This window comes from Malurus melanocephalus, unplaced genomic scaffold (genome assembly GCF_030028575.1).
Source record: "Malurus melanocephalus ecotype Western Australia unplaced genomic scaffold, MMel_1.1 scaffold_245, whole genome shotgun sequence".
NCBI classification, from domain to species: domain Eukaryota; kingdom Metazoa; phylum Chordata; class Aves; order Passeriformes; family Maluridae; genus Malurus; species Malurus melanocephalus.
This window is the reverse complement of record NW_026623477.1, coordinates 360,655-386,806: the sequence shown is the minus strand read 5'-3', so window position 1 is coordinate 386,806 and position 26,152 is coordinate 360,655. Positions and strand designations below refer to the sequence as shown.

The 26,152-nt window shown below is 45.7% G+C and overlaps 1 protein-coding gene across 6 annotated transcripts in view; it reads left to right on the top strand.

The window, feature by feature from the left end:
- CADPS (calcium dependent secretion activator) overlaps nucleotides 1–26,152 on the top strand; it is a 202,989-nt gene that overhangs the window by 45,488 nt on the left and 131,349 nt on the right. For all 6 annotated transcript variants that reach the window (XM_057375338.1, XM_057375342.1, XM_057375341.1 and 3 more), the window contains exon 4: nucleotides 23,718–23,798. In XM_057375338.1, the coding sequence (XP_057231321.1) occupies nucleotides 23,718–23,798 (81 nt within the window). The remainder of the gene's footprint in view (nucleotides 1–23,717; nucleotides 23,799–26,152) is intronic.

Below are 26,152 nucleotides of genomic sequence, written 5' to 3'. Positions count from 1 at the left end.
TTTTTTTTTTTTTTTTTTTAACCTGTGCTTCTCTGCTGTGCATGGGGGGAATTGGGAAGCACAGCCTTTTCCCTGGCAGACTGTCTGAATGCCATCACTCTTTCCACAGTGCCAGCACTCAACTGTTTGGGCAGTTTATCAGTCAGTCACCTCTGCTTTGAAAATCAATGTCCTTTGCCTTCTCTGGAAGGACTGGCTGGCCTGTGCTCTTCCTTGCCTTGGTGTGYGAAGGGAAACTGCCCAGAGGCTGTGCAAGGAGGGAAGGGGTGAGAAGGCTTTGCCTTGTTGTGCTCTGAAAGCAGGAGCAGGAATGGTGCTGAGAGCCCCAAACACTGCTGGTACTGTGGTCTGAAAGTAGATGCTTTTCTCTATGCAGCCTCCTGTTACATCACATYAATTACATAATGATTGCATCACTGAGACTGCATTTCTATTCACTTCTGAGATAATATTTTGTTTGTGCAGAAGGAGGATGATTTCTAAAGAGATTTTCTAATACAATATCCCCTGGTGGCATGAGATAAGTGTATTCTTAATGTGATAGCAGTGATTTAAAAGGATCTGAGATAGCAACAGACCAAAAGGTATTGATGCAGTTGGAAAGGCTTTTAGGAAACAAAGATGGGAAGCGGTGTTGTAGCAGAATGGTTGTGAAGATTACAGTGTTGTTAAGCACAAGCTCTGACTAGAACATTTTAAATAATACACAGAGTCTTGCGCTTTTTGCATAACACACGCCACGTGGCTCGGTGTTTCTGCTCCACTGGAGTCAGCGTGGGAATTGAGCATCTCTGGCTCCTCTGCTGTGTGAGAGGTGTGCTGGAGGGAGAAGTGTGTTCCAGTCTTGGGTTTCTGGTCCAGAACCTGTTGGCAAGACTTAAATTTAGCTCTTGTGCTTTGTAATTAACCTGTGGCTGGGGAAGAGTCGTARAGGAGCTGTTTTCTGTTGGTGTTGGGCAGTTCCAAACTTGGGTTGTTGCTGCAGTCGGCATTTCCTTGGGTGCTCTATTTCCCGCTGACCTTCACGAGGGCTGAATTCAGCAGCATCTCTGAAAATCAGGCTGTGGTGTTCTCCCCGTCTTGTTYCTTCCCAGCCGTAGGGCAGTGATTTACTTTTCTATCTCAAGCTGTGTTTGAAAGTCATTTTTAGCTACAGTGAGAAGAGCCGGGGCTGGTGCAGCGCTGCTCAGTTAATCCAGCAGCAGGAGCAGATGTCCAGATCATGTTTGTGATGAGCTGTGCAATTCCATCCTCCTGCTTCAGAGGAGGAGTGGGCTCTCCCTGCAGAAGTGCCTGAACTCTCAGGCTTCACAGTCAGACTTTTTTCTTCTTCCCTGGACCCAAAGTGTCCCAGATACCAYGACAAAATAACCTATCCTAAGCATAATTCCCTCAGATGTAAGATTTGAAAGCAAATAACTAAATATAGGCATGTCCAACCTGCTGAGTGATGCTAATACATGGTCGTGGTTTTTCAGCATCTATTTCTGTCCATCCATGTGGAAGGCAAAAACATCAGAGAAGTGAGCATGTGTGGGTGGGCTGCTACACACACCAGGTCTCATTGCTGTCTGGTGGCTATTTCATGTAAAAGCATAAAGACCTCTCACCAGTGCAGTTGGAGTTGTTTCATAAGTTTTGGGGCGCTGTGATTTTAACTAGGAAACATTTCAACCCAAATTTTCTYGAACAGAGCTGGCTTAAAACTAGAATTCACTGTTTTGACATTTATTTTCGCAGCTGAATTAGGACACTGTGTCCAAAGGCTGACATTTCTCACAAAGCAGAAAGTTCCCCTGCCAAAAAAAAACTGACTCAAGTGTTTGATTTTAGCTCAAGTCAGTATTAGAAATGATTTGCTGAGGTGGTGTCTTGCCTTCTGCCCCTCTCTCCTCTCTGCWGTTTGGTTGGTTCTACCAAACTTGGTTTCTTCACTCACTCTGGTGTGTTGAGCCCCTCACRTGCCTGTCACACACCCAACATGTATCAATCATGTGCCTGGCACACGCTGGTCACGCAACCATCATGTACCCAGCATGTGCCAAACACGTGGCATGAGCTGACTTTGCTGAGTTGGCTGAAAGTTTCCRACATCTCCTTAAAAAAGCTTCATAAATCCTTCCTGTTTGAGAAATCTTCCTGCAGAGAAGCCAGGGCAGTACTTGGAAGCTGCAGCCCAAGTAGGGACTGAAACTCATGTGAGGCAGTGCGACAGCTCAGACAGTGAGATGAAGGCTAAGGTCACCTCAGAATACATGTTTGATTTGTTTGTATGCTCCCCAAACCAAGTATTTAATTTTGTTGTTTGTTATGAAGAATTCCCAGCTGTGCCTTGCAGTGAGCAGTGAGCCCAGGATTGATGTGCACAGTGTAGAGTTACCTGTCTGTGCACATCTCTGCCTCTTCAGGGGTTTAGGGTCAGGTCCCYCCCTTCTGCTCCCCATTTAAAGAACACAAAGCAATTCCTTTTTATTCTGGCTTCATCTTGAAGCTCAGTGTCTATGAAATGTGTGTCTGCAGTTCTAAACATTTAAGCACTCACTCTGGCTGTCATGACCCCTTTGAAAGGGCAGGAGGTTTGTGTGGACCCCAGAGACCCCACAAATAGCCTGTCCTGGGGATGGTGGGGAGCTGGGACTGCTGTGGGGCTGCAGACACGAAACAATGATCCTCCATGGGCTCTTCTCTCCAGGGCTGGATGTATGTGCCATGGACAGYCAGCAGCTTTGGCCAACACTTTCAAACCTCAGGACATCATCCTTATTTTCTAACTTTTTTTCCCTCTTTCACTGTTTAAAACTGCTTTTGGTCGCTCCACCTATTTTCACACTGTGAGCATCATTAAAGCCACGACCAATAAAAATGGGTAAAGTGGTTTAGAGATGATCAAAAGCCTCAAAATCCACGAAGCATCATGGTCTGTTTTCAGTAATTCTGTATTTATTTCCATGGAAACGGCAATGGCAGCCCRGAGCCTTCTGCAGGGTTGTAATTACTCCTGTAGCAGCCAGCAGCAGCCACAGCTCCTGTCAGGGCTGAGCATCTCCAGAGCCCAATGGGAAACTGAGAAAGGGAACAGCGCTGGGGAGTGAATGGAATCCTCCCTGTCATAACAACTCCACGCAGATCCACGTGCTCCTCTGGGAGGAAGGGAGGTTGCCCTTCTCCATCAGCTCAGGGTGCAGTGTTTTGAGGAATGATGTTGGCATGGGACGGTGGAGAAACTGAGAGGGACGGGGCAGTGTCAGGGGAGGGGTGAGGGTGGTCTCTGGCTCTGCTGGACCCTGGGCTGGCAGACACATCCCTGGGGAGGGRTTTGCTGATGGAGGTGCAGAGAGGTCCCACAGCTGTCCTTGTTGGAGCACAAACAGTGACCCTGCATGTGATGCATCATTCAGTGTCTGTGATCCAGAGCTGGCTGAGATGGGATGTGTGTCAGCTCCAGCATCCAGAGGGAGCTGCAGGGAAGGGCTCAGCCAGCTGGAGGGACACGACAGGGCAGCGAGCAGGGTGGCCCTGCCAGCCCTACAGCGTGCCACAGTGCTGCTGCCTTTTGGGGAGGACAATGCCACTCTCTGCCAGGGTGGCACCCGAGCTGGCGTCACCCAAAGTCTGATTTGCACAGACACGTGTGGACCTACGTGTGCACCCATTAGCTGTAGGATCAGCTTATGTTCTGTGCTGTTATGGACTTAGAGAGCAATCTTGGCCCCTGTAATTAAATTTAAAGCAAATTAGCTCTTCTATTAAACAAAATAAATCTGATGTAGMCTAATGCTGTATTCTCCAGCTATGGCTGATCAATCGCTCCTGCAAAGAGCAGGCAAATGCTGCTGAGCAGATGGTCTTGGCTGAGGCATGGTCAATTAAACTAATTAAAGATGCTTTCATTTAATCAGAGGGTGTTTTAACCCTGTTAGCTGCCAGTTGGGGATGTATGTTTTCGTGTACTAGGAACTTCCAGTTCTGKCCCTTCTATGGACTTCTTCTGGTTTTCAGACCCTTTACAGAAACCAGGCTAGAGTGTGCATCCAAAGAGCATATATTTAGCAGAGAAATTAGAATGTCATGCAACAATAGTGAAGACTTGCAGAGGAAGCTCAGTTGTTTTCTTCYAACACTAACCAGAGATGTTTATTAGCCTGAAGAGCTCTTCTGCAATGAATCCTTCCCACGCTACCTCCTGCCAGCCTTCCCTCCGGGTTTAGGGGTGTGGATGCCTCTCCACAGCCTAGCCAAATGTCACTTGTTCCACCAAAACAAGCAGTGGCTTGTCATGGTGTATTATTTAAGGGACAGAAAATGTTTTCAGCATCCAGACAGGTTCTGGAGTGGACGAGCAGTCTCTTATTTCATTTCTCTGCTGCCGTGCAAAACATCTTGGCTGCTGGGAGCCTCTCTTCCTAGGGGTTCTGGAGATGGGTTAATTCATTATTTACTGCAGGAGTCCACGAGGACTGATCTGAGCTGAAGCCTGCTTTTCAGATTCCRTGGTTTGTCACAAAGGGCACGCTCACCATTTCCTGTCCCCTGCTTCCAATCTGCTCCCCTGCTCTTGCAGGGTGACACYGCCTGTCAGAGAGGTGAGAGCCACCAAGAGATTGTTATTCTAAAGGAATATCATGCCAAATGTTCTCAAGAAGCAGCAGCAGAGCAGGCTGGTGCCTCCAGACCATGAGTGACCCCCTCTCCGGGCTGCAGCACACCGGGGGCCCCCATCCTCTGCCTTTCCAGCAGCTCGTACAGATTAAATTGGAAGCACTTGTGCTTTATCCATGTGGACAGCTGCTCCAGCAATATGCATCCCTGCAGGTACATTAGGGCTAAAATCAGGGTGATTTTCAAGATGTTCATCCTTTGTGAAATTATAAAACCCCTTTTTTGCCTTCATCTAATTAGTGAGGGTTTTTTTTGTGGTGCAGTGTCAGCTGAATGCTCTTTGTTGTCTGTGTGGACTGATTAATTTCTGYAGTTTAAGGTTTGAATTACCATCAAGATAACTCTTCTGTTTGTTTTTTTTTCAATTGGCCCATGAATACTTTTCATCATCTGCATTCATGCTGCAAAGGAATGCATAAAAAATAACCATGGTTACTTTATAAAACATCATATCACTGACTTGACATTTCCAATCTATCTTAGGCCCTTTATTTAAGGACTGCTATTTCTCTTCTTTCAGTAAAAATAAAGTTGTTGGCATTACTTTTCTGCTGCTTAGCCAGRTGTTTGGGGTTTCTCACACCAGATAAATAGCCTCATTTCAAATGGATGTTTATTAATTCCATTTTATTTCCATACCACAACCTTGCATTCTGGAAAGAATAAGTTGAGTTGTGAATTCCAGGCTCTAGGCAGGAGCAATTGGGGAAAGTCTGAAGGATTTAACTAGCTGATGTGTTGATCAGCTGCCGTTTTCAGACTAGCAGAGGCCTCTGGGAAGGGAAACACTTTGATCCTGGGATATTTACTGGGAGAGCTGTTCTGGTGTCTGCTGCCTCTGCAAGTGCCTGGCTGCTTCCACCTCTGAGCTTTATTATGGAAACAGATCAGAGCAGAGAGAGGGTTGGGAAGATGGACCATTCCTGGCACAGTTGTGCAGGGAAATGCTGAAGCAGTGGGGAAGTTTTGCAGAAGCTTGAGAAATAGGAGAGTCCTTGAGCATCACTAAATGTGACAACATTGGGGAATTACAGCTTGAAACCATTTCAGTGGAGAGGAGATTTGGGATGGCACAAAACACAGACTCCAGAGGTGTTACCTCTATTTGTTTTGGCAGAGAAGAGACTGAAAAATAGGGGAGCAAGTGGAGAAGAAGTTGCTGTTTTAGAAAAACACACTAGCTAAAGGTGCTACATAAAAATTAAATGTTTATCGCTGATCTCCCTAAAAAAAAAAACCCAGAAAACAAACCAAGGTAAAATGCAACTGAAATGGGCTGGAGTGCAGATTCTGAATTGGATTCCATGGGGTCTGGTTCCAAGGTTTCCARAGGTGGGACTTGGCTCTCAAAATGCCATGTTTATTTCGAGCCATCTCTCTTGCTTCCCTAACTTTGAATTCAGTGCCAGCCACTGTATGTAAAAACCAGTTTCCCACTGTGGAGAAACAGTGTGGACTGTGTCTTATTAGGAAATGAAAATGTCACTCCTTCTGTTTGTCTTTCCCTCAACCAGAGATGATGAGCAGAAGACATGACAAAGAAATGACCCCACTGGCCCCTTTTGGAGAAAGTAATCTTGTTTTTTCTTTGAGCAGCATTTGTTCCCTGCAGTACATGTTCCTGTCAATCAGCCCAGGAGGCCTTGGGAGACAGAAGGGGTGTTATCCAGACCTCTCTCTCTTTAAGCAAGGAACTGCTAGCTGCAAAAGAACCCATATGTGATGCTTATCTTAAGGAAGGCTGGAATACTTAATAAGACATAACTGGTGCATGACCCTGCACTATGTTAATGCCTCTCTTTCTCTTCCTTTTAACTGGAAATACAATGCAGCCGCTAGAGTTTAATTTTGCACGTAGGTCTTTAATTTGCATTCCACATGAAAATCTCAATGCTTTGCAGCACTTCAACCCTTGCTCATTTTATCAATTTTATCAGCAATTGCCTTCCTGGGGAACTTTCAATGCCTGTCTCAAGAGCAAAATGGAAAGATGCAGTCGTAGTTGCACACAGAGGGGTTATRCATGGTCGTGCTGCCTTGTGCCAGAGCTCCAGGGTCTTTGTTTCAGCACGCAATGTCTTGTCAGAGAGCCTGGACTGGTTCCCACTGAGCTGTGCTAGCCTAGGGTTACACACTATTCTTTCAGTTTCCTTTTTATCATATTAAATAGAGAGATCATTCTTCTGACATACATCATCCACTAAGGGAATATTTTGAAAGTTCTRTATTAATATTTTACTAGGTTTTCTCTAATCTTGTTTCTGTAAGATGTGGTTTCCTCAAGGCTGCTTCTTTGCAATCCATATTGTGTTCAGATTTCCAGAAAAGGGAATTATTAAAAAAAAAAAAAAGTTATTCACCAGTCCTTTCCTCCACTCCTTACATTTCATTCTTCAGGYCACCAGTGTTCCATGCAACTTGACAAATGCTTAATGTCACAGCTTGGGATGTGATAGACAGTGTAATTTYAATTCAGAAGAAACTTTGGAAGTTGGATGGATCAGGCCATAGAAGGTACTTCATGAATATAAAATACAGCTGGGTTAATCTTCCARTTTTTATCTAAAAAGTACCAAATTAAAAAGAGAATAGGTATATTTCTTAACGGAAATGAGATGCCAAGAATTTTCTTCAAAAGGATATCAGAGTAGGCAGATATTTGTTCCCACTGAGCTGACTATAAATTGGGAAATGATCAACAAAGTAGATTTCATGCATTTCAAAGGCTCAGCCTCAATATCCCTAAATTACGTAAGCTGCTCCTTACCTCCATTTCAGTGCTGAGTTTTCATATTCAATATACTACATTTTTTTTCTGGAGCATCTGAATCTACTCATGTTTTGTGAGAAATTTAAGTGCAAGTTCAATAGGGAATTGGATGCAACACAACTTCAAACACAGCTTCTCATGTATTTAAAAGGCAGCTATAGTAGCCTGAAATCATGCAAAAACTGTGCTGGCCTCCATAGCACAGACTTTGTTGTATAATGCAGGGCAGTGGTGATGTTTTCTAACAGAAGTGATCTGTGCATGTGTTTTTCAAGTGTTGTATCCAGCCTTCAGTGCAGTTCTTTTGTCTCTGACAGAACAGTAAGAAGAGGTGATGGCACAATATTATTTGTCATGCATTTGTTGTCTTTGTAGAAACGTTGCAAGAAAAAAACCCAAAAACAATTGCATCTCCCTTTAACACGGAGAATGGTGTAAAATCCATGAGATTTAGGGCAATAGTGAGCTGATATTGAGCAATATTGTGGGGTTGCATCCCTTGCAGCCCCTTGGGGGCTCTGGGCATTGTAGAACCAGGCTGTGCCTGCTTGCGTGTTCAGSTTGAGCCTTAAGCATTCTTCAGACATGCAGAAGAGGGACAGCCAAAATTACAGGCATTTCCCACAATAAATGAGAACAAAGAGCAAATGCATAATTTTGCTGTCCTCTTCTGATTGTGCAGCCCGGGGAATGATGTTTGGAATGAAAAAAGGTGCTGGGGAGGAAGCAGCCACAGTGACAGACAGTGACCACAGGGAAGGAACCCAGACTTTGCCCAACACCCTGGTGAGTTTTGGTGAAGTASCTGCTCATTCTCCTGGGTGCTGGGATGTGTCCCAAGCTCATTTCTGATTGCTGCCTGTGTGTGCAGCTGTACTGGCAGCAGCAGCAAAACTACAAATCTGCAGTTGTCATTAGTTCACTGGAAGAGAAACTGGACAAGGTCTACATTAATACCTGGAGTATTTTGCTCCAGGTATCAATATAAAAGTGTAAAACGTAAGGCACAGAAAGCAAAATATTGGATCACCAGCAAAGATAGGAGTTGTTGGAAGCTGACACAGATTGCAGTGGGATAGTAAAGCTTTATTCCTTGGCTGTTCCTTAGCAGGAGGAGCATCAGTGAAGAGTTCCCTTTTTTCTAGCCCAAGGACCACAAGTTGTTGTTTTCTGTGGAGAAGTTTGCTAAACATAACTTTTGTGACCTAGTTAAGTTCAAAATTGACATAGAGAAAGCCTTTTGGGTGTGTCAAATGATAAAATTCTAATAGTAGAKTAATTAAATGGTCTCGTATTCGTTCTCGACACCAGTCATTTATCCTGCTGATATTTCTGGCAGTTTGTTGGAGAGCTCTTGTTGTRCAGCATTGGTGGAATGAGCTGCAGGTTTGTGTTTGGCTGCCATTGCCAAGAGTGTTGTGCACTCGTGTGCAGGACAGAGACCAGGATTGACAAAATAGCTGAAACAGAGACGTTGTTCTTGGACAAATTATTGACACAGTAATTTTATTAAGTCCCATGATGCCTTTTAGGTCTGATGAGAATGTCATTTGCCAAGCGTAGCATTTTATTGTGTATTTTAAAATCACATTAAAACCCAGTGCTCTTTATTTCTGATGCAGGGTGTAATATCAGCAACAGTTCCTCATCGCTGCACTCACCATCTCCTCATGGCTTGAAGTCTTATTCCTGACCCAAGCATATCCAATTCTCACTATCTACACAGGCAGATAGTGATAAGACAAGGGGGGACAATTTTAAAGTGAAAGAAGAGAGCTTYAAATTAGATATTAGGAAGARATTTTCACTGTGAGGGTGGTGAGGCACTTGCACAAGTTGCCAAGAGAAGCTGTGGATGCCCCATCCCTGAAGTTTTCAAGGTCAGGTTGGATGGGGCTTGGAGCAACCTGGTCTAGTGGAAGGTGTCCCTGTCCATGKCAGGAAGGGTTGGAAAACCCTAAAAGAYGATCTTTAAGGTCTCTTTCAACCCAAAYCATTCTAWGATTCTGTATTTCTATGAAAAAATGGAAAATATCAAGCAGTCATTTTCATTCACCTTCTAACTCTGCTCTTCACTGACCTTTGTGCTTGTGAATTTTCTCTTTATTAGCCCTTTTTCTCCATAACATTGGATTTTGGCTGGGAACAGTTGTGCTGAGATGGTTAAGTATCAGTTGAGTGTAAATTAGCTGAAGGAGCTGTGGCTGCCACTGTCAAAATGATTCCAAAATAACTTTGTGTGGGAGTGTGATGGTCAGGTCAGACAGGAGAAGCGTGGTTTGGGTCCGCTTGCGGGGAATGGAGTTAGAGGGGATAATGCCAGTTAGATTAATGGAAGAGCAATGCACTCTTAAATACTGGCTCATGAGCTGTCACAGATCCTTCATGTTCCAGCAGCCTCTCATTGCTGTGCAGCAGCAGCAGCAGTGTTTGGGAAAGGGTCTGCTTCCCGTGCACATCTGCAGTGTTTGGGATGAGGAGCACGTGGTTTCTCTGGGGCTGGTACAACAGCTTTCCTCTGGGGAGTCCCTGCTGACARCGTGGTCCTTAGCAGGGTGAGAGGAGAGGCTGGACATGAGTTTAGTGACTGCTTTGGCTCCTTGTTGAGCTGCTGCTCTCCCCAGGGGCTCCAGCTGCAGCCCTGCTGCTCCGTGCTGGGAGGTGACTGCTCCTTTCACATGCAGTCCTTTGCCCAGCTGTGCAACTCCTGATCCCCTTTATTACCACTTAACATACTGGTTAATTATCCAGGGTCACTGCTTGGCCAGTTTGTTCTGGCTTTATGTTTGGTGACTGCAAAGCAGCTGAGGATGTCTGGCAGTCAGCAGAAGTTTTATTTCTGTCGGTTAAAATAGCCAAATATATGTACAATGAGATAATTTGGATCATTACATTTTCCTATCATAATGCCAGTTGCAGTTTCACCCATTGTATGGATAAAAACATAAGCAGCATCAATGAACAAAAAATAATAGTATCTATTTTTATGCTAAATATATCAGCAGAATATATAAATATATGGCATTGTAAGATCAGAGTACGAGCCTGATCTGAGTTTTGCTATCAGCGATCTTGGGAAAACCTGGTGTGTTTCAAAATGAGAGTGATTTTCTGAACAACAACAATCAAAATTCATTTTGTCTACCCGGATCAGTGGCTGTCACCATCACGTGAACCACAGCAAGTCAGGAACTGCCCCTGCTCTCTGTGTCTCACATTTTGTCTCATCTGCAGTYGGGGCAGCAGTAGAGCAGGGATGATGGAGGGAAGGGCAGTGCAGGGTGCAAGGGCAGCAGAGCAGGCACATCTGTCTCCCCACGGCTTCGTGCCACGCCAGCATCCACAGCAGAAGGGAATCGCTCTCTCYGCTCTTGCGTGAAATTACTCGGTGCCAGATATCAGTCAAAAGTAAATCTCTCCTGTTCAAAGACAAAGAGTTCATAAGAATCATTAATAACACGACTCCCCCTCTGCAGAAGGGGGAGTGCTGGGGAGCAGGAGAGAAGAAAAATGGGTCAAATAAAGGCCTGCTGAAAAAAGGAGTAAATGCTCATTGATAGCATGAAATTGGATGTAGCTGAAATCATCCGGGACAAACTCTGCTGGACAGGAATTGGCCTATGCCAATGTGATCCCTGGAGAGGGGAATCAGCGACTAAGGGCAAGGGATGAGCTCAGRAAAATTCACCAAGCAAACCAGAGTTCAGCTTGGAACAGGAGCATTTCCTTTCAAAAATGTCATTAGCTTTCTGCTGCAGGCTGCAATGATTCCTGCCTTAAGAGGARACAAAACCCATCCCTCTTGTCTGATGGTAGTGATGTGTGGAGAGCTTTTCCTGCTGCTCTGGGATGCTTTGGAAGACACTGGGGAGGGAGTGTGGATACACCTGAACTGGATATGGTGCCAGTCCCACCTTGCTACAGCATCTGAAACCACTGTGCTACCCTTGCTTTTCTCAGTATGCAAGCCTGTAACCTTCAAGACAACCTCTAGCAAAATTTAGAGGAAAATCAGCTCCTTTTTTAATCCACACTCCCCCTTTTCTCTCTCTCTCTTTTTTTTTTTTCTGCTTCAAAAGAGGCTCTGAAGGTAAAACAAGCAATGAGGAAGTGCAAGCTGTCATAAATAATGTTAAGGCAAGAGTCAGACTTGCAGTAAGGTAATGAGGTTCCTGAGAAGGTGGTGACAGAGCTGTGAAAGGTTTTCAAAGCTTGTGTCTGACTGATGCCTTGTGGGCATGAGCTAAGGATTCTCAGGGCATGGGTGGGCAAGGAGAAGAGAAAGAGGATGAGGATGCAGTCAGAACCTCAGTGGGTGTGCTGAGGTCTCCAGCTGTGCTGCCAAGCCTTTGGCACATGGAAAGGTACCCCAGGAAACATTGTGAGCAATTGTTGTCTCCTTCTTCAGGACAGCAAAAAAACATCTCCTGTATCCCAATCTGGGTTCTGTACTACGAAAATACATTGGAAAGGTCTTGAGAGTTACATGAAAGGATAAGGAAGAAGTAAAAGTTTGACTCACCTGAGGAAACGATCCTAATAATTTGTCTGTTTGCAGATGTATTGGTGCAGAGTTTAACTGTGCATGCACAGGAGCAGTAAAACCAGGATCAAAGCAGCCACACTTGGCTGCCACTGATAGTCAGGGTTGGGAGAGCTGGCCAAAGGTTGTGACAGTCTCTTTCTCACCTGAAGGACACACCAGATGTTTTTCTGACGGATATGCTTGAGTTTGAATGGAGGGTTGGGCCTCAACATAGCAACTGTCGACTGAATTTTTACTGGGGGTGTGCAGGAGATTGCACAGGAAGTGATAAATTTTGGGATGGGAGCACATCCCATGGCTGGGCAGGTTTTAAACACCATGAAAGTGTTTTTGCTGAATACAGGATCAGTTCTTTAACCCAACTCTGTCCAGGCTGGTATTTCATTTTGCAATGGCAGTTGTGGTGGGCTCTGAAGGAGAGCCTTGCAGCCAGCTAGGCTGATTGGAGCTGTTCCCTGGGCACCTGCAGCCAAAAGCCTTTGCTGTGGGAATGGCCGTGTTGGGAAGCAGGGCTGGCATGCACGGAGCACTTGGTGCTGCATGGCAGGGAGGATGAGGTGATGGCAGAYGAGGGGACACTGCTCTGCCAGATGAAGTTTGCTACAAACTCCCATCTGCTCAGAAGCAGAAGCTATAAGGTTTGTGCTGTACAAGTAATTATTTGTTATACATTTTTAAACATGAAATCTAGTCCAAACGGCAAATATTTTTAGCGTGTGTCATTGTGCAGTTAAGAAAGCTGCCAGCAGCATAAACCAGAATAACTCTGCGTGGTGATGGGGCTGGGATGGGATTTTCTGCTTTGCCCATTTTCTCCTCCCCACGCTTGGGTACTCGTTCTTCAGCTGGGCTCTCATGAGCCAGCATCTTGCAGAGCTGGCTGCTTTGTCACCCCCTCCATTCATTCTACCCTATGATGGAATGCACATCTGGCACAGCTGGGAGGTGTTTGGCCAGGTGTGAAAATGGCTCTGAAAAAAAGGGAACAGGATTGCTGGTTTTTGTCCCAGTGGAATAAGGAAGAGGCAATCTCACATCTCTTAATTTTCAGCAAATGCACGCTGTGGAGTGAGCCTGCACATGGTTTATAATGTAGGCACGTTCGTGATGAATGAAGCATTTTTTCAGATTTTCAGGGAACTGGCTGAATTGTTTCAGCAATGTTTTACCCTCTGCTGTAAATTCCACTAGAAAAGTGGGAGAATGGGTTTAAGATAGATCTGAGCATTTTAGAAAAAGAACAGCTTAGGTTTTTAAGGTTGCAGGAAAATGTGGTGAGGAAAACTGTCTGAAAATGAACGCTTTTGACAGGGTGGGATCTGTTGTGGATTTTGCTCAGCCTGTGAGCCAAATGATTTCATTATTCCCTCAGCTCTCACGCAAGGTCACAGTGTGATCCTCAGTTGATTCCTTTGCACCTGTGAAGCAGCACAGACAGGCACCAGAGCATTTCCCAGCTGTGCCAGTTCCCAGCAAGAACTCCCTTATTCTCTTCCACCTCTCTTAACAGCTCTCTTAGCATTTCAGCCATCAGTCCCATTGCAGCCTGCTTTTCCCTGTTGTTTTTCCCTATTAGTCCACTGGAGAAGGAGAGGGATGCCAGAAGATTTACAGCAGGGACAGCAATCTGACCCCATGGGTTACACACATGCATTATTTTTTTTTTCAATGCCCTGAGCACTGCTCTCCTGGCCTTGATTTTCATATATTTCTTGGATTAATAATAAGAAACAGAGGTGAAGGGTTTCAGCTGTATATATACATATGTATATATTCCTGTGGGTTTATATGGGGGAGCATCTGGTAATACCTTCATTTGAAATAAGAGGTTGTAGCAGTGCAATTTTGACCAGGTTACAGAGCAGAATGCAAAATAAGCTGAATTCTATGAGAATGCTTCAAGCGTGGCTTTTTTCTTTGATCCCTTCATTGATTTTTCTCCTAATTTCCAAMAAGAACTGCAGCAGCTGGCTGAGATGAGCAGGCACTGGTGCTGCAGAGCTGCAGTCATGSTTGCACTCTGGCTCACATCTGGATTCCAGCTGTATATTCTCTTACATGTCTTTTCTGCATATAAAGTCCATTGTCCCCGGTGAAAGCTTAAAGGGAAGATTGAGGGTAGGCTCRGATGAAGTGGGATCAGAGAGCAGGTTATCACCTTATTTTTGCAGTGTGCTGCTGCTCAGAAAGCACCACAGGATTTCAACAATAGCAGAGATTCTCGTAATAGACTGGTAATGCTAACTCTCTGAGTGTCCAGTGTATTTTCCCTAACTCCCTAAGCAAAAGCCTCCTGCCTTGCTAACAATTTCAAAGGAAAGAGGTCATGCCTTGCTGAATGTAGTTTGAAATAAACCACATTTCCTCAGAAAGCAGGAGATGACTGTTTCTGGCAGAGCARCTGTCTGGAAGGGCTACCACTGAGCTACCACTCAGCACGTGTCCCATCCTTAAATCCATAATCYTTTGTTCATGGAACTCTGCTGCAGAGGACTGGACCATCTCCCCTGGCATCCCAGCCCTCTCCTTCAGGTGCCCCTGGGGTTCAAGGGTGGTGGGTGCTGCTCCCTCTTCTCCAGCTCTGTCGCATTTTGGCGTGTGCCAAGGCTGAATTGAGRTGGAGGTGTTGGGCAACTAATGTTTTACTTGGCTTTAAACACAAGGAATAATTAGTGAAACAGGATGAAAAAGAGCTYTCCACCCAGTGGGGATGGAAATACTCTGTCTGGAGCTACTGAACTCTAGGAAAAGGTAATTGAGAGGCAATGGGTGAAGCCTGGGGACTGGRGGAAAGCTGGTGTTTGTGGTGTTGTGAGCACAGTGCAAGGACAACACTGATTTGTTTCCAGCCCTGGTCCCCCGTGCACAGGGTGTTGGGATCCGTGTCACACACAGCCCCTGAGAGGARCCTGGGGCTCTGGGCACTGCTCTGAAATGTTCCCCAGCAGCATGGCTCCATTCACCATCCCCTGGTGACCCCTGGCAGGGCTCAGATGTGGGGGAGACTGGGGCAGCCTTGGGGACTGGACAGATGGACACCTGGGGCTGGTGGACAGAGGGACACCTTGTTCCTGCACTCTGGCTGGAGCAGGTTATGGGCAAACAGCTCTCCTGCACACGCTGAGACAGCAGAGCAGCTTGAAAGCTTCTCATAATAATATTTCACACAGAGACGGCTGTTAATGACAGGGGATGTGATTGACTGCCTTTTTCTGTTGCTGCTGTATTAGCTGTATTTAAATCAACTTACATTAACTGCAGTTACACTTAATGCTCTCTGTCTACATGGCTGAATTTTTAGATTGTTAATGTTCAATTGCAAATTGCTTAATTATGTCTGAACTTTTCATAAATATTTGGAATGTGAGTTAATATTTTCTATTACATGCGATACATGGCCYGGAAAAAACTAATTGTTCTTAGTGCTGTGCACTGGGTTTGGCAGTGCCCTCAAAGCCTTGATGCTCTCTTATCTGCAGGTTCTTGCCTTCACAGCTGATGTGTCAGAAATTGAGGTCTGTAGCTGGTGCTGTGTGTGTATTGTGGTCAGGAAAGCCATTTAGGATTCATTTGGCTCCCTGACAAGAAGAAAAGGAAATGTTTATTGTCTGCAGTGTGGTTACATGGTGGAGGCTGGAGGCTGGTGACACTACAAGTGTGTGATATTGCCTGCTCTGAACATCAGTATGAGATCTGAGGGAAATGGGTCTAAGACTTGGAGGAATTTTAAACTGCACCAATTTTAGGGTGTTTGAACCCCAAAAGCTCATCCCTGTTTGCCCACTGCTCATCCTCCCCTACCCAGGCAGGGCCACGCTCTGAGCTGGTGAGAGTAAAGCCAGTGCAGACCTGGGAACAGCAATGCTGTGCTCTGTACAGGGAGAGCTGAGCTGTCCAGCCACATGGCAGGAGCTGCTGCTGCCAGGTTGGAGCGTTTTATTGTGTAGTTGTAGTATCTGTACACAGAAATCATTTATCACACATTTAATAGGGCCAAATAACAGCATTTTCCATATTGTGTAGATGGTTTGCTGGGCTGGCTGTCCCCACCAGGAAGGGGACAAGGATGGGGCACCCCATGGGAGGACCTGCCCCACCTGCTAAGCTCTCCCCACACCCAGTACCTCATGTTGTATTCCTCCTCTCATCTTATGGGCTGGCTGCTTTTAAAAGCATCACATTTTTGCTCCCCGTGTTTGTTTCTTCATAGTTATGCCTCTCGCTGCTTTTCTGTGTCTCCTTCAATTCTCCTCACATCCTTGATCCTTAATGCAGGTGCCAGAGCATCTCACAAGGGTATTATGTGAGGTTAGATCCCACATGACAGCTCACAGCTCCGCATGGCCCTTCTCAGGGATGSCAGACATCCATTTTGTGCCACTGGTTCTTCAGGGGCAGAGCAGGTTCTGGTGGAGGGGATCAGGCAGTAAAARAGGTGGTGGATGTTCCCAATTAGTGACACTAGCAATCCATATTTCCTGTGATTTTTTTTTTCATGGTGTAGAATGCTAATTATTTTAAAAAGAAGTGACTTTTCTGAAATGCAATAATAGGTTAGATAGGATTGATGTTGGGCTAAGGATATTTCTTCTGCTCAAAACCAGGAGACTACCCTGAGGTAAACTTCTCTGAAACCTTTGAATGACTCAGAGCACAGATGTTTGGGCACTGCTCTAAGAAAAGCAAGGAATTGACCTTTTAATTAGCATATAGTAATTCAGCATAGCAATACTGATTGCTTATTAATCTTTAATAGTTGTTGTTATGTATTGATCAAAGGGACTTAGAGATGYGGTGTTTCTGCTCCGGATTTTGATAAGCTGATACCAATTAGTGAGCAGCACATTAGGTGCAAATCAGAGGGACTAAAATAGCTGATCTGCAGTGGAAGGTAGCTCCCTTCCAGTTCTCTGCTGCTGTAGGAARGGGGTCTGATGGTGACCTACACAGAGACTTCTGGAGAAGTGTGATCCTACCCACAGACAMGACCAGCATCTTCAGCTCCCATCTCCACCCCAGGATGCCATCCACTGAGAACATGCAGCAGCCTCTTTATGTGCTGGAAATATTGGCTGCCTGGAGGCTTAATTCTCCTGACTGCTTTCTCCCTGACCTCATGGGAAAGGTTGCTACATCAAACCAGTGTGAAAGACATCAGCTTGTTCAGGAGGTCTGTCTGTTTAGATCTTTGGCTGTGATAAATCTAAACTTCACAAATACAAAAACGAGCTGTAATGAGCAGGACTGCAGTTTTTGCTGTCTTAGTCCTTGAAAAAGTGGGAGCCATAACCTTCCCTTTACATTCCCWCTCCATGCTTTCTGCAGATTTAACATATAATAGAACCAAAACCTTGCTCTTCATGGCCAGTTTCTGCTTTGCCAGTTTTTTGCTCAGAGCTTTCTGCAGAAAAACRATTATTGCTTAGACACCATTGGAGATGTTCCACATTTTATTCCGTCACGTTTAATCCTGCTGAGTGTCAGGGTACTGCAGCTTTGCTGGACTAGGCCCTCMTGCAACTTGCTTTAGCTCCAAAAGCCAAAGCCCATTTTGAATTAAGTGATGAATGTTTCTACCATTAAGCTTTTAATCAAARATGAGGATTTGAGGATATGTAGATCCTTCTGCCATGAAGATTGGGATGAATTAATCACATCTAATTCCTGCTGTAAAACTTACTTGGAACTCTGTAGTAGTTTATTGTCATGTTTAGGAAATTCAGGTGATTTTCYTTGCATTAAGTGATGTGAAATTCAGCACATGAGAAGCTGTAAGGAAACTCAAGCCAGCTAAATGTGGTGCTGTACCTCAGACAGCATCAACCAGCCCGTGCTCCAGTTTCTTTCGTGGTGCCGTGGCTCAGCGTATGCTGCCCGCCCGCCTTCAGGCATCCTTATGCAATGCCATAAGAAGAGGTATTAAGGCATGCTCAGAGGTCAGAGCCTCTGCACAGCTTTAGTTTTCAATCCCTTTCAGTGTCGTACACCTCRCACGGATGATCTTGCAGAGGGATTTGCAGAGTTCAAAAGTTCTCTGGCCACAGATGGGAAGGACATGCCTTCCGAGTGGGTGTGCTCTGCCATCCCTTTTCTTCACAGCTTGCAAAACATTTGCAAAGGCAGGCAGCACTTTTTCTTCCCCTTCCCGTCCTGCTGAATCTGGTTTCTCATTTCCTTTGATTTATCATTGCACGTAAATCTGCAGGTATGTTTGCACAGCTGCTGGGAAGATGGTGCTGGGTTTGCTTGTCTCAGCTTTGCTCAGCCTCACGGTGCAGCCCTGCCAGGCTGGTGGTGGGAGCTGAGAGGGCACAGAGAGAGATCCTCTTTTCCAGCACAGGATCCATGGCTGCCACCTGCCTGCCCTTGCCACGGCACCAGGACATGCTGGGTGATGATCAGCGCTCTGCAGATGGGCAGTGGGTGCTGCTGCAGCAGTAGGGAGGGGACAAGAAGCCCTCCAGAGCTGCTCTGGGGGAAAATCATCCCAGTTCTTGGAATAAACAATTACCTAAGACAGCACTTAGACCACGATGAATTCATGGGTGGATCTTCTGACCTCACCTGGTGAAGCAGATGTGATGGAGGAGAGCCTGCACAGCCCCAGCAGCACAAAGATTCATTGCAGCACTCTGAGATTCACACYGAGGCGAGGAGAGGCTGCTCTGCTTCCCAGATGAATCTAGTGCAACCCTAAAGTTTGTGAAGCATGAAATAGGATTTCACTTTAAGAGAGAAGCATCAGGCCTTACTGAATTATCCAAGTCCTTTCTATTGTTTTAAATCACCCTCCCAGGACCCCCTTAGTGCTCTCTCATGCAGAAGTTTTTCATTAGATAACCCAGGAGTTTGCTGGGATAGCAGGAGCCAGCACCTATCCACAGCAAACAGCAACTGTGCAGCCTTAGTGAATTATTATAGAACCCACTGAATCCCTACAGTGTGATTATTTTATCCCTATTTTACCCACACATGAGCCAAATGGGGTAGGCTTCTACCCAGTGGAAGAAGTTTGTCACCTTTTGGGGTGCTGGAACCCTGGGCTTGTGTGAGGAGCCAGGGCTGACGAGGGAAAACGAAAATCTTGGTGAGTTRATAGGCACAGATTGTAATTCCTTGAATTAAGGGGAACTTTACATTGTGCYAAGAAGATTCTGCATGACTGAACCTAAAAGTGTGATTTGGGATTGTGGGAAGAGGTTGGGGCTTTGAGCATCAGGCTCTGCCCTCCCTTGGCTGCTCATAGAGGGGAATATTTACCCTGCGTGGGAAAAGGATGCTACAGAGCAGTCAGTGACATCGACACAGAGCATATCTCAGGGACCTGTGTGCCTCATGGTGCCACTCTGTCYTGCCTCCTTGCACTTTATCTCCTAAAACAGCAGCTTTGTGGGAAGAAACCAAGGGCATCCCTGCGATGAACCATTTTGGGGGCCGTGTTTCTTTCAGCTGGAGCACTCCATCATGCTGATGCCACAAGTTGTGAGTACTCCTGGACTGACAGATTAATTATTAATTGATGTGGCTTATGAATTTTTCAGTGTTTTCTCACACAGTGCATCACAAAGTGAAACCACCTTTTATGAGACAAAGATCTCTCCTGAAGCCCTACATCAAAGCTGCAAAATTGTCACCCATATTGTGATCTTGTTCAGCCTTCACCATGAGCATGTTTGCTTTGAAATACTTAATCAACCATTTGCTGAGCTACAGAGCTCCCAGCACGTTAAAAGATGAACGCCTTGAAACTTTCTCTTTGAGGCATTTGGCACCTATACCCATGCATGGCACATGCATTTGGCAGCACTAATTAATTTGGGAGGACTTAAGCCAGGCTTAGGAAGGACATGAGTGGGTCACAGATTTTTGTCATAATTCTCCAGCCATAAAAAAATAATTTGCAAAGTGGGATTTTCCGACTCCTCCCACAGCTGCATGGTGGTGTGCTGGACACAGGGATAGAGAAAATTATTGTTGGGRATGGCTGAGAGTGCCCCAGCCAGGGCAGTCCCTGCAGCAGCCCACCTGATCACCCATTCCTGGGTGCCAATGCTGCCRTGGAGCAAAACCAGCACAGGCAGTAGCTGAGAATTTCTTGGAGACCTTGGACTAAATGCTTTCTTTTCCAGAAGGGTAAAAGCCAGGTGTGTTTCTGTTCCCAACGCAGCATAAGCAGGTTGCTGCAGCTCAGCATTTGTGCTGCCAGAGCATTTAAAATGTGTTTTTCCACAACCCCGTGGCGAATGGCTGGTCATCTGCAAGAACATGTCACAGGAGGGCCACGGGATCCACCAGCACGATGTGACTTTTCTCAGGGGAGGGGAGATGCCCTGGGACATTTCCCRTTTCAGGAACGGGGATGTTGTGACACCTGCTGCCTTTGCTGGGAAGCAGTGATCAGCATTAGCAGTGACTGGTGAGGAGGGATTAAACTGTTAAATGGTCCCRGTGGYTYCTGGCTGGTGCTGATGGCAATTACACCAACAATACCTGTCATGTCCACGSCGTAAATGCCAGGCATTGAAGGTTGTATCTGCGTGTTGCATCCTGTCATTATAAACCCTCGTGGCTCACGGTGATGTTATTTCATTAGAAACCTTTGTAGTTTACAACAAGGTTATTCCCAGCTGTGCTGAGCTCAGAGCGTGGGTGGAGCTCCTGTGTCGTGTTTTCCTCTTCTGTGTCTGCTGGGACCGACCCCCATCAATCCATGTTTGGTGGAGCAGCCAGATCCATCCTGCTSTTACCAGCCAGCCCAGTGCCACGTGCAGAGTGTCACTGGTGCCACCAGATTGTCCCCAGGCTGGGTAAGCTGTCCTATCTGTGCCCTGCTCAGTCCCCAGGCTCCTGGTGGATCTGAGGTGTGAATCTGAGCCAAACTGCTCTGGGCACCACAAAGAAGGGAAGAGGAGGGCAGCCTGTGCTGCTGCAGTGGCTCSTTTGGAGCCATGGCCATGACTGTARATGGTYTGAGYTTAAGCTGTGATAAACCAAAGCTGGACCTCTAAATACAAACTAAATAAAACACTTGGACTCCAAAAGCACAGGGGTTTAAAATCCCCTGACACTGTTCATGTCCTTGCCTTTGGCATTTTGTGGGATGAGTGGAAGTAAGCCTGGGCTCTTGGCTTTAAAAACAACAAGGCTCAGGCTGGGCAATGTGCAGGAGATCTCTGATGCAGCAAACTGTTAGACATCGGTTTGGTAGGTGCCAGTGCACCTTGTTGRAGATCTTACAGCCTAATTAAGCTAGCTGGTTTATGTCTGCTTCTGCCTTTCAAAGGTGTAGATGGGTTTGCTCCCATCCCTTTGGGATAACAGGAAGAAAATTCTCTCAGTGAGTTTTTTTCGGGGAGGTGGAAGTAAAGGTTGCTTCTGCAGGCCAGCAGCTGGTTCTTACTGGTAATCAAAACTGTCAAACTTGCATGAGGAGCATTTTAACCCCGTTTTTGTCATTTACTAGAGCCCACTAAAAATTGTTCCTTATTAACAACGTATATGTAAAAAATCTGTTTTCTTGTTATGTCTTTTTCTTGCAGTTGAACCCTCAGCAGGGGTTAGAGTAGCCCTTGCCCTGCAGTGACAGGCTGGCTGCAGTGCTGGTCAGGTTTGGTTTCCACTAAAAACCTAATCTACATATGATTTTTAATTTTTATTCTTTTGCTTTGGGAACTGTTACACCAACGTAGATGATCTCGGCAGGGCAGGCAGAGAGAACTAATGTGGTTGCGGGCAGACGTATGAAAACATCTAATTTACCAGCAGGCAGTTGGGTAATGATCAGTTGAGAATTGCAAATTATGTACATCATGTATTTGTGGCACGCTGCTGAAGAAAAGCCAGTGCATATGACAAATCACATATACACTGAAATTTATAATACTTTTCACATTTAATTGACTGGGGCAACCTTATGATTTATATCTTTGCTTTATCCACAGYACACCCATAACATAGTCATAATGCAGAACGAAACTAATTCGGTTTCTCTTTGACTTTGTAAATCATTTATGTATTTGGCTGTCAAGTACTTGAATATAGAGTGGGCATGCATGTGGCAGATAATAAATAGCTGCTTCTCTAGTTAAGAAATTGAGTTTTAATGATATTAAAGTCTGTGTTGCCTTACTTGGTCTTGCTTAGATGGCATTCCTCGCATTTGCACTTTGCCTTATTTCACCAGCAAGTGTATTTTATGGGCACCAGCATTWCTCTTTTAATGGCCCTATATAGTGTTATGACTGTGTAAAAAGTACTCAGMTTGCTTTGGTGGCTTTCCCAGGAGGAGACAGTGGCTGAGCTGTTGGGCTGCTGCTCTGAGTCCCAAGGGATCTGCTGGAAGGTGCCAGTAGGATAGGTAGGGGCTGGAATTAGTACCATTCCACAGACAAAAAGAAGAAATTTTTTTTTTAGCTACTACAGACTGTGACTTGTTTTCCAAAGATCAGTTTTAGTCATGGAGCTATCATGCAAAGTCATTGAAAATGCAGCCTGGAAGGATTTTTTGTTTCTTTTAAATACCAGGTTACCTGTCTTGGCATCACTGCTTAGTCTTGGGAAGCACTGCCCTGGAAAGCAGTACCTTATACCCACTCAACCACAGCCAAGAGACTGCCTAGGCTGTTTGCTGGCTCCTAAGAAAAATAATCTTCTGCAGGCAGATCTGTCCTTGACACCTGTAGCATCACAGGAAAACATCTGCACAGCCAAGATAGTGCAGAAAGCGTGAGGCAGTTTGTTGGCTCATTATCATACTGCAAAATCAACCCTTCTGCACAGCAGCATCCTCGATTTCTAAATTTAGGTCCTGAGTTATTTTGGGTAGTATGTGATTAACCTCAATTACTGTAGCTTGGGTAGAATTCAAATAATGCCCCCTCTTTCAGAGTTGCAAAGAAATGGAAATCTGGGTCTGTACACTTCCCTACCCTTAATGAAGCAGCTCTGAGAGGTGCAGAATAATTGTGAGGTGCATTTGTTTWTGGAGAAATTCACAGGGGCAGCTGATCCTGAAAGGTGCTGGTAATCCATGGCTCAGTGCTGGTGCTGGGATCAGGAATTAAAAGGCAGCAGGTTACATGGTGCAGTTGGTGTGAGTGAAACCACTGAAGCTTTCCCAGTGGATTTGGATCACAGTCAGGACCCTTTGTAGTTTTCCTGCGTTAAGTCGGTGACAAACACTTTCAAAAGCTGATAAAAAATACACTTTCCATCAATCTCAGACACAGTCAATATTGGCTCTGTAGAAAATCAGCAGTGGTGAAACAGTGTGCAAAAATAACCCCTGCCCCYGTGCAGATCTGCATGAGTGTGTGTATGAGAGAGAGGGGAGGTGAGGGATGTGCAGTGGAAATGCTGTGGACAGTGGTGGGTCAAGGAAAGGTGGTGTTTGAGCCCATCCAGAGAGCACCAACAGATGAGCTCATCATCCATCAGGCTGAGAACTGGAACTTTTGTCATTCCTGTAGCTGTGAATTTCCAGACCACACCCAGACAACCTCAGGATGAGGATGCTCAGCCCTGGGAGGCAGCTGGGCAGGCATCAAAAGTGTCTGTCCTGGGTTTGTGAACATCGTGTGTGTCCTTTGTTGGGGCTTCTGGTCCACAACGTAGCCCCTCATCTCTCCTGTGCAGTGCACAGTGCAGCACAGCTGGTCAGCCTGGAGAGCTGCACTGCTCCTGAAGGTGCTGCTTTGGTTAATTTTCACCTTTTCACCTTGATTTGCTTTTGTTTTTCTACAGCTGGACAACCCTGATGAGCAAGCAGCGCAGATCAGACGCGAGCTAGATGGACGTCTCCAAATGGCAGAACAAATTGCCAAGGTAAAAAAAAAAAACAAAACCCTGCTGTTAATAATAACCTCTTCATTTAGGAGTATACAGGTAGTTTGATGCACCCCCTGGGTCCTCTCATTTTCTTACAAGTTTATTCTCCCAATAATTACCAGTTAAAAATTACCAGATTTTTAGCTGCAACAAAACAAGATGAAGCTGTTGTGATGTGCATTTCTTGCAATGTCCTGATGAGATGGGACARTTCAGGTTCCTGAAAAATCCCTTATGAACCCTCAGAGGTGTCAGGTTTTTATGCTAGGCAATAGGGTGGATGATAGCATGTAAAAATAGAAGCCAGGAATTGCCCTGATGGGATTTGTGCTGTTTGCTGGGTTGCTGGGAGCCACAGTTCCCTGCCTGTAGGTAGATGCTGCCTCAATAAAGGCACTTGAGGTGCTTTGTCCCAAACAAGTTCAGTCTGAGCATGAGAGCAGCCAGGTCAGCATTGCCCCCTGCAGCCATCACTGCCATTTGAAGCAGCAGGCACAGGACATCCCAACRGCTTTGATAACTCAGCTAATGTCCCTAGAGACCCTTCTGTCAGGAGCCATCTCCCTAGCAGCAAATTATACCCTCCCACAGTGCAGATTTACGTGGCCCCCAATGGACCAGAGATGATGGAGAGGATCCTGTTGACATCAGTATGGCTGAGTTTTGTGCTGGCCTCTAATCAGATGTTCTGAGTCACTGATAAAGCCCTAATGGGGCTGAAGTCATTGGCAATGATCTATCTGGCTGTTCTTGATAATCAAGAAACCATTACTACAAGGCAAAGAAAAAGATCTAATCAGAGAGACGAGCTCAGTCTTGGCCTGCCTTTCAGCAGCACTCCTCCCAGCACTGAGCTGGGCCCAAACTGGGATTTTTTTATAAGGAAGGTAATATCAGATCTGTTTGCAACCAGACTGCTATGCCTGGTGTGAAAAGCAGAGCACATTGATTTATAGTCAGGCATTAACAATGGTGCTGGTGCAGYCTGCACAGCTCCTCCTCACTGGCACCTCTGTTAAACAGCTGCTGCTGTTGTGTCTTTGGGGACACAGGCTCTGGTTTTCCCCACTTCACTGATAAAATTAGTGAGATGGCCAAGGACCACGTGGCCAATCAGTGGTGCAGCAAAGCTGCAAACTGACTGCAGCTCTTTTGTTGAGCGTTTGGCCTTTTGCCACTTCATTCTTGTCAAGAAAACCTACAGAATTTATTTGCAGTGAAATGTGTGAAATGTATCCCACCCTGTGCTGAGTGCAGCCACTCTGCTTCTGAGATGGGTAGCCAGGCCCTGGGTGCCAGAAAAAGATTGCCTGGTTTTGTTATTTCRTTTTCTCTTTATGGCACATAGAACAACAATATGCATGATTCAGTAGCAGCCAGCAGAAGCTGCAGCTTCATGAATTATTTTTTGCCAACGAGAATTTGCCATTTCCGTTCTTCCCCCAAGGATGCTGCAAACAAACCGTGACACTGCTGGCCGTGTGAGAGACAGTCAGGGGGAAACTCCTCAACATAACCTGACGTATTCCTGTGCAAAATTCAAAATACAGCTGTGCAGCTTGGAGGCTGGTTTAGAGTAAAAGTTCTAGTTGGCAATTATGGATATTTAATCTCCGTCATGGTAGTGCTGCAGGCCCTCTCTCCAGAATGTCAGGTCCCACCAGCATCTGCCTGTGAGAAACCTTGTTCTTTCAGATCCATGAATACYGTGTTTTGGAGGCATTCAAATGACCTTTTGAATCCTTTTCTGTATCCTCCTTTCTGGGCAAGGCTGCTTTCCCTGTAACAGGTTCACAATTCAGCTGAGTGAAAGGATAACATTTCCATTTTTATCTCCAATTCACAGCTTTTAATACAGATTTACTGCACAGGGAGGCTTACAGTGCTTGTGAAACCAGCCCTGAGGTGGCTGTCTTGGCGATTCCATGCTCAAGGCAAATTAATGCCTCGCTRATAAATTAAGAAATTTGCACTAGGACATTTGCACTTCAGAGGCAGCAAAGACTGCAGAGTCTTACAGGACCAGTGGCTCTGCAAGGCTTCGCCTGACCTGTTGTGTGACCTTGAACAAGCCACGAGGACACAGCTCTGGGTGTTTTTGTCCCCCAGTGTGCCCAGGAGAGTGCAGCTCAGTGCAGCACTAGGGCAGTACCAGGCAGGGTCTCCCACTGAGCCCAGCTCCACCAAACATAAACCTGGGAGCCAGGCAGCTTGAGGATCACGCTCCAAGTCAAGCAGATGTTTTAAAGCTGAATCTGGACAGGCTTTTCAGGCTGCGTGTTGTACTTTTCCAGCAGCTAAATAGAGCAGCATTACAGCTGAGAGCTCAGTGATGCCAAGGCAGGCGTGTG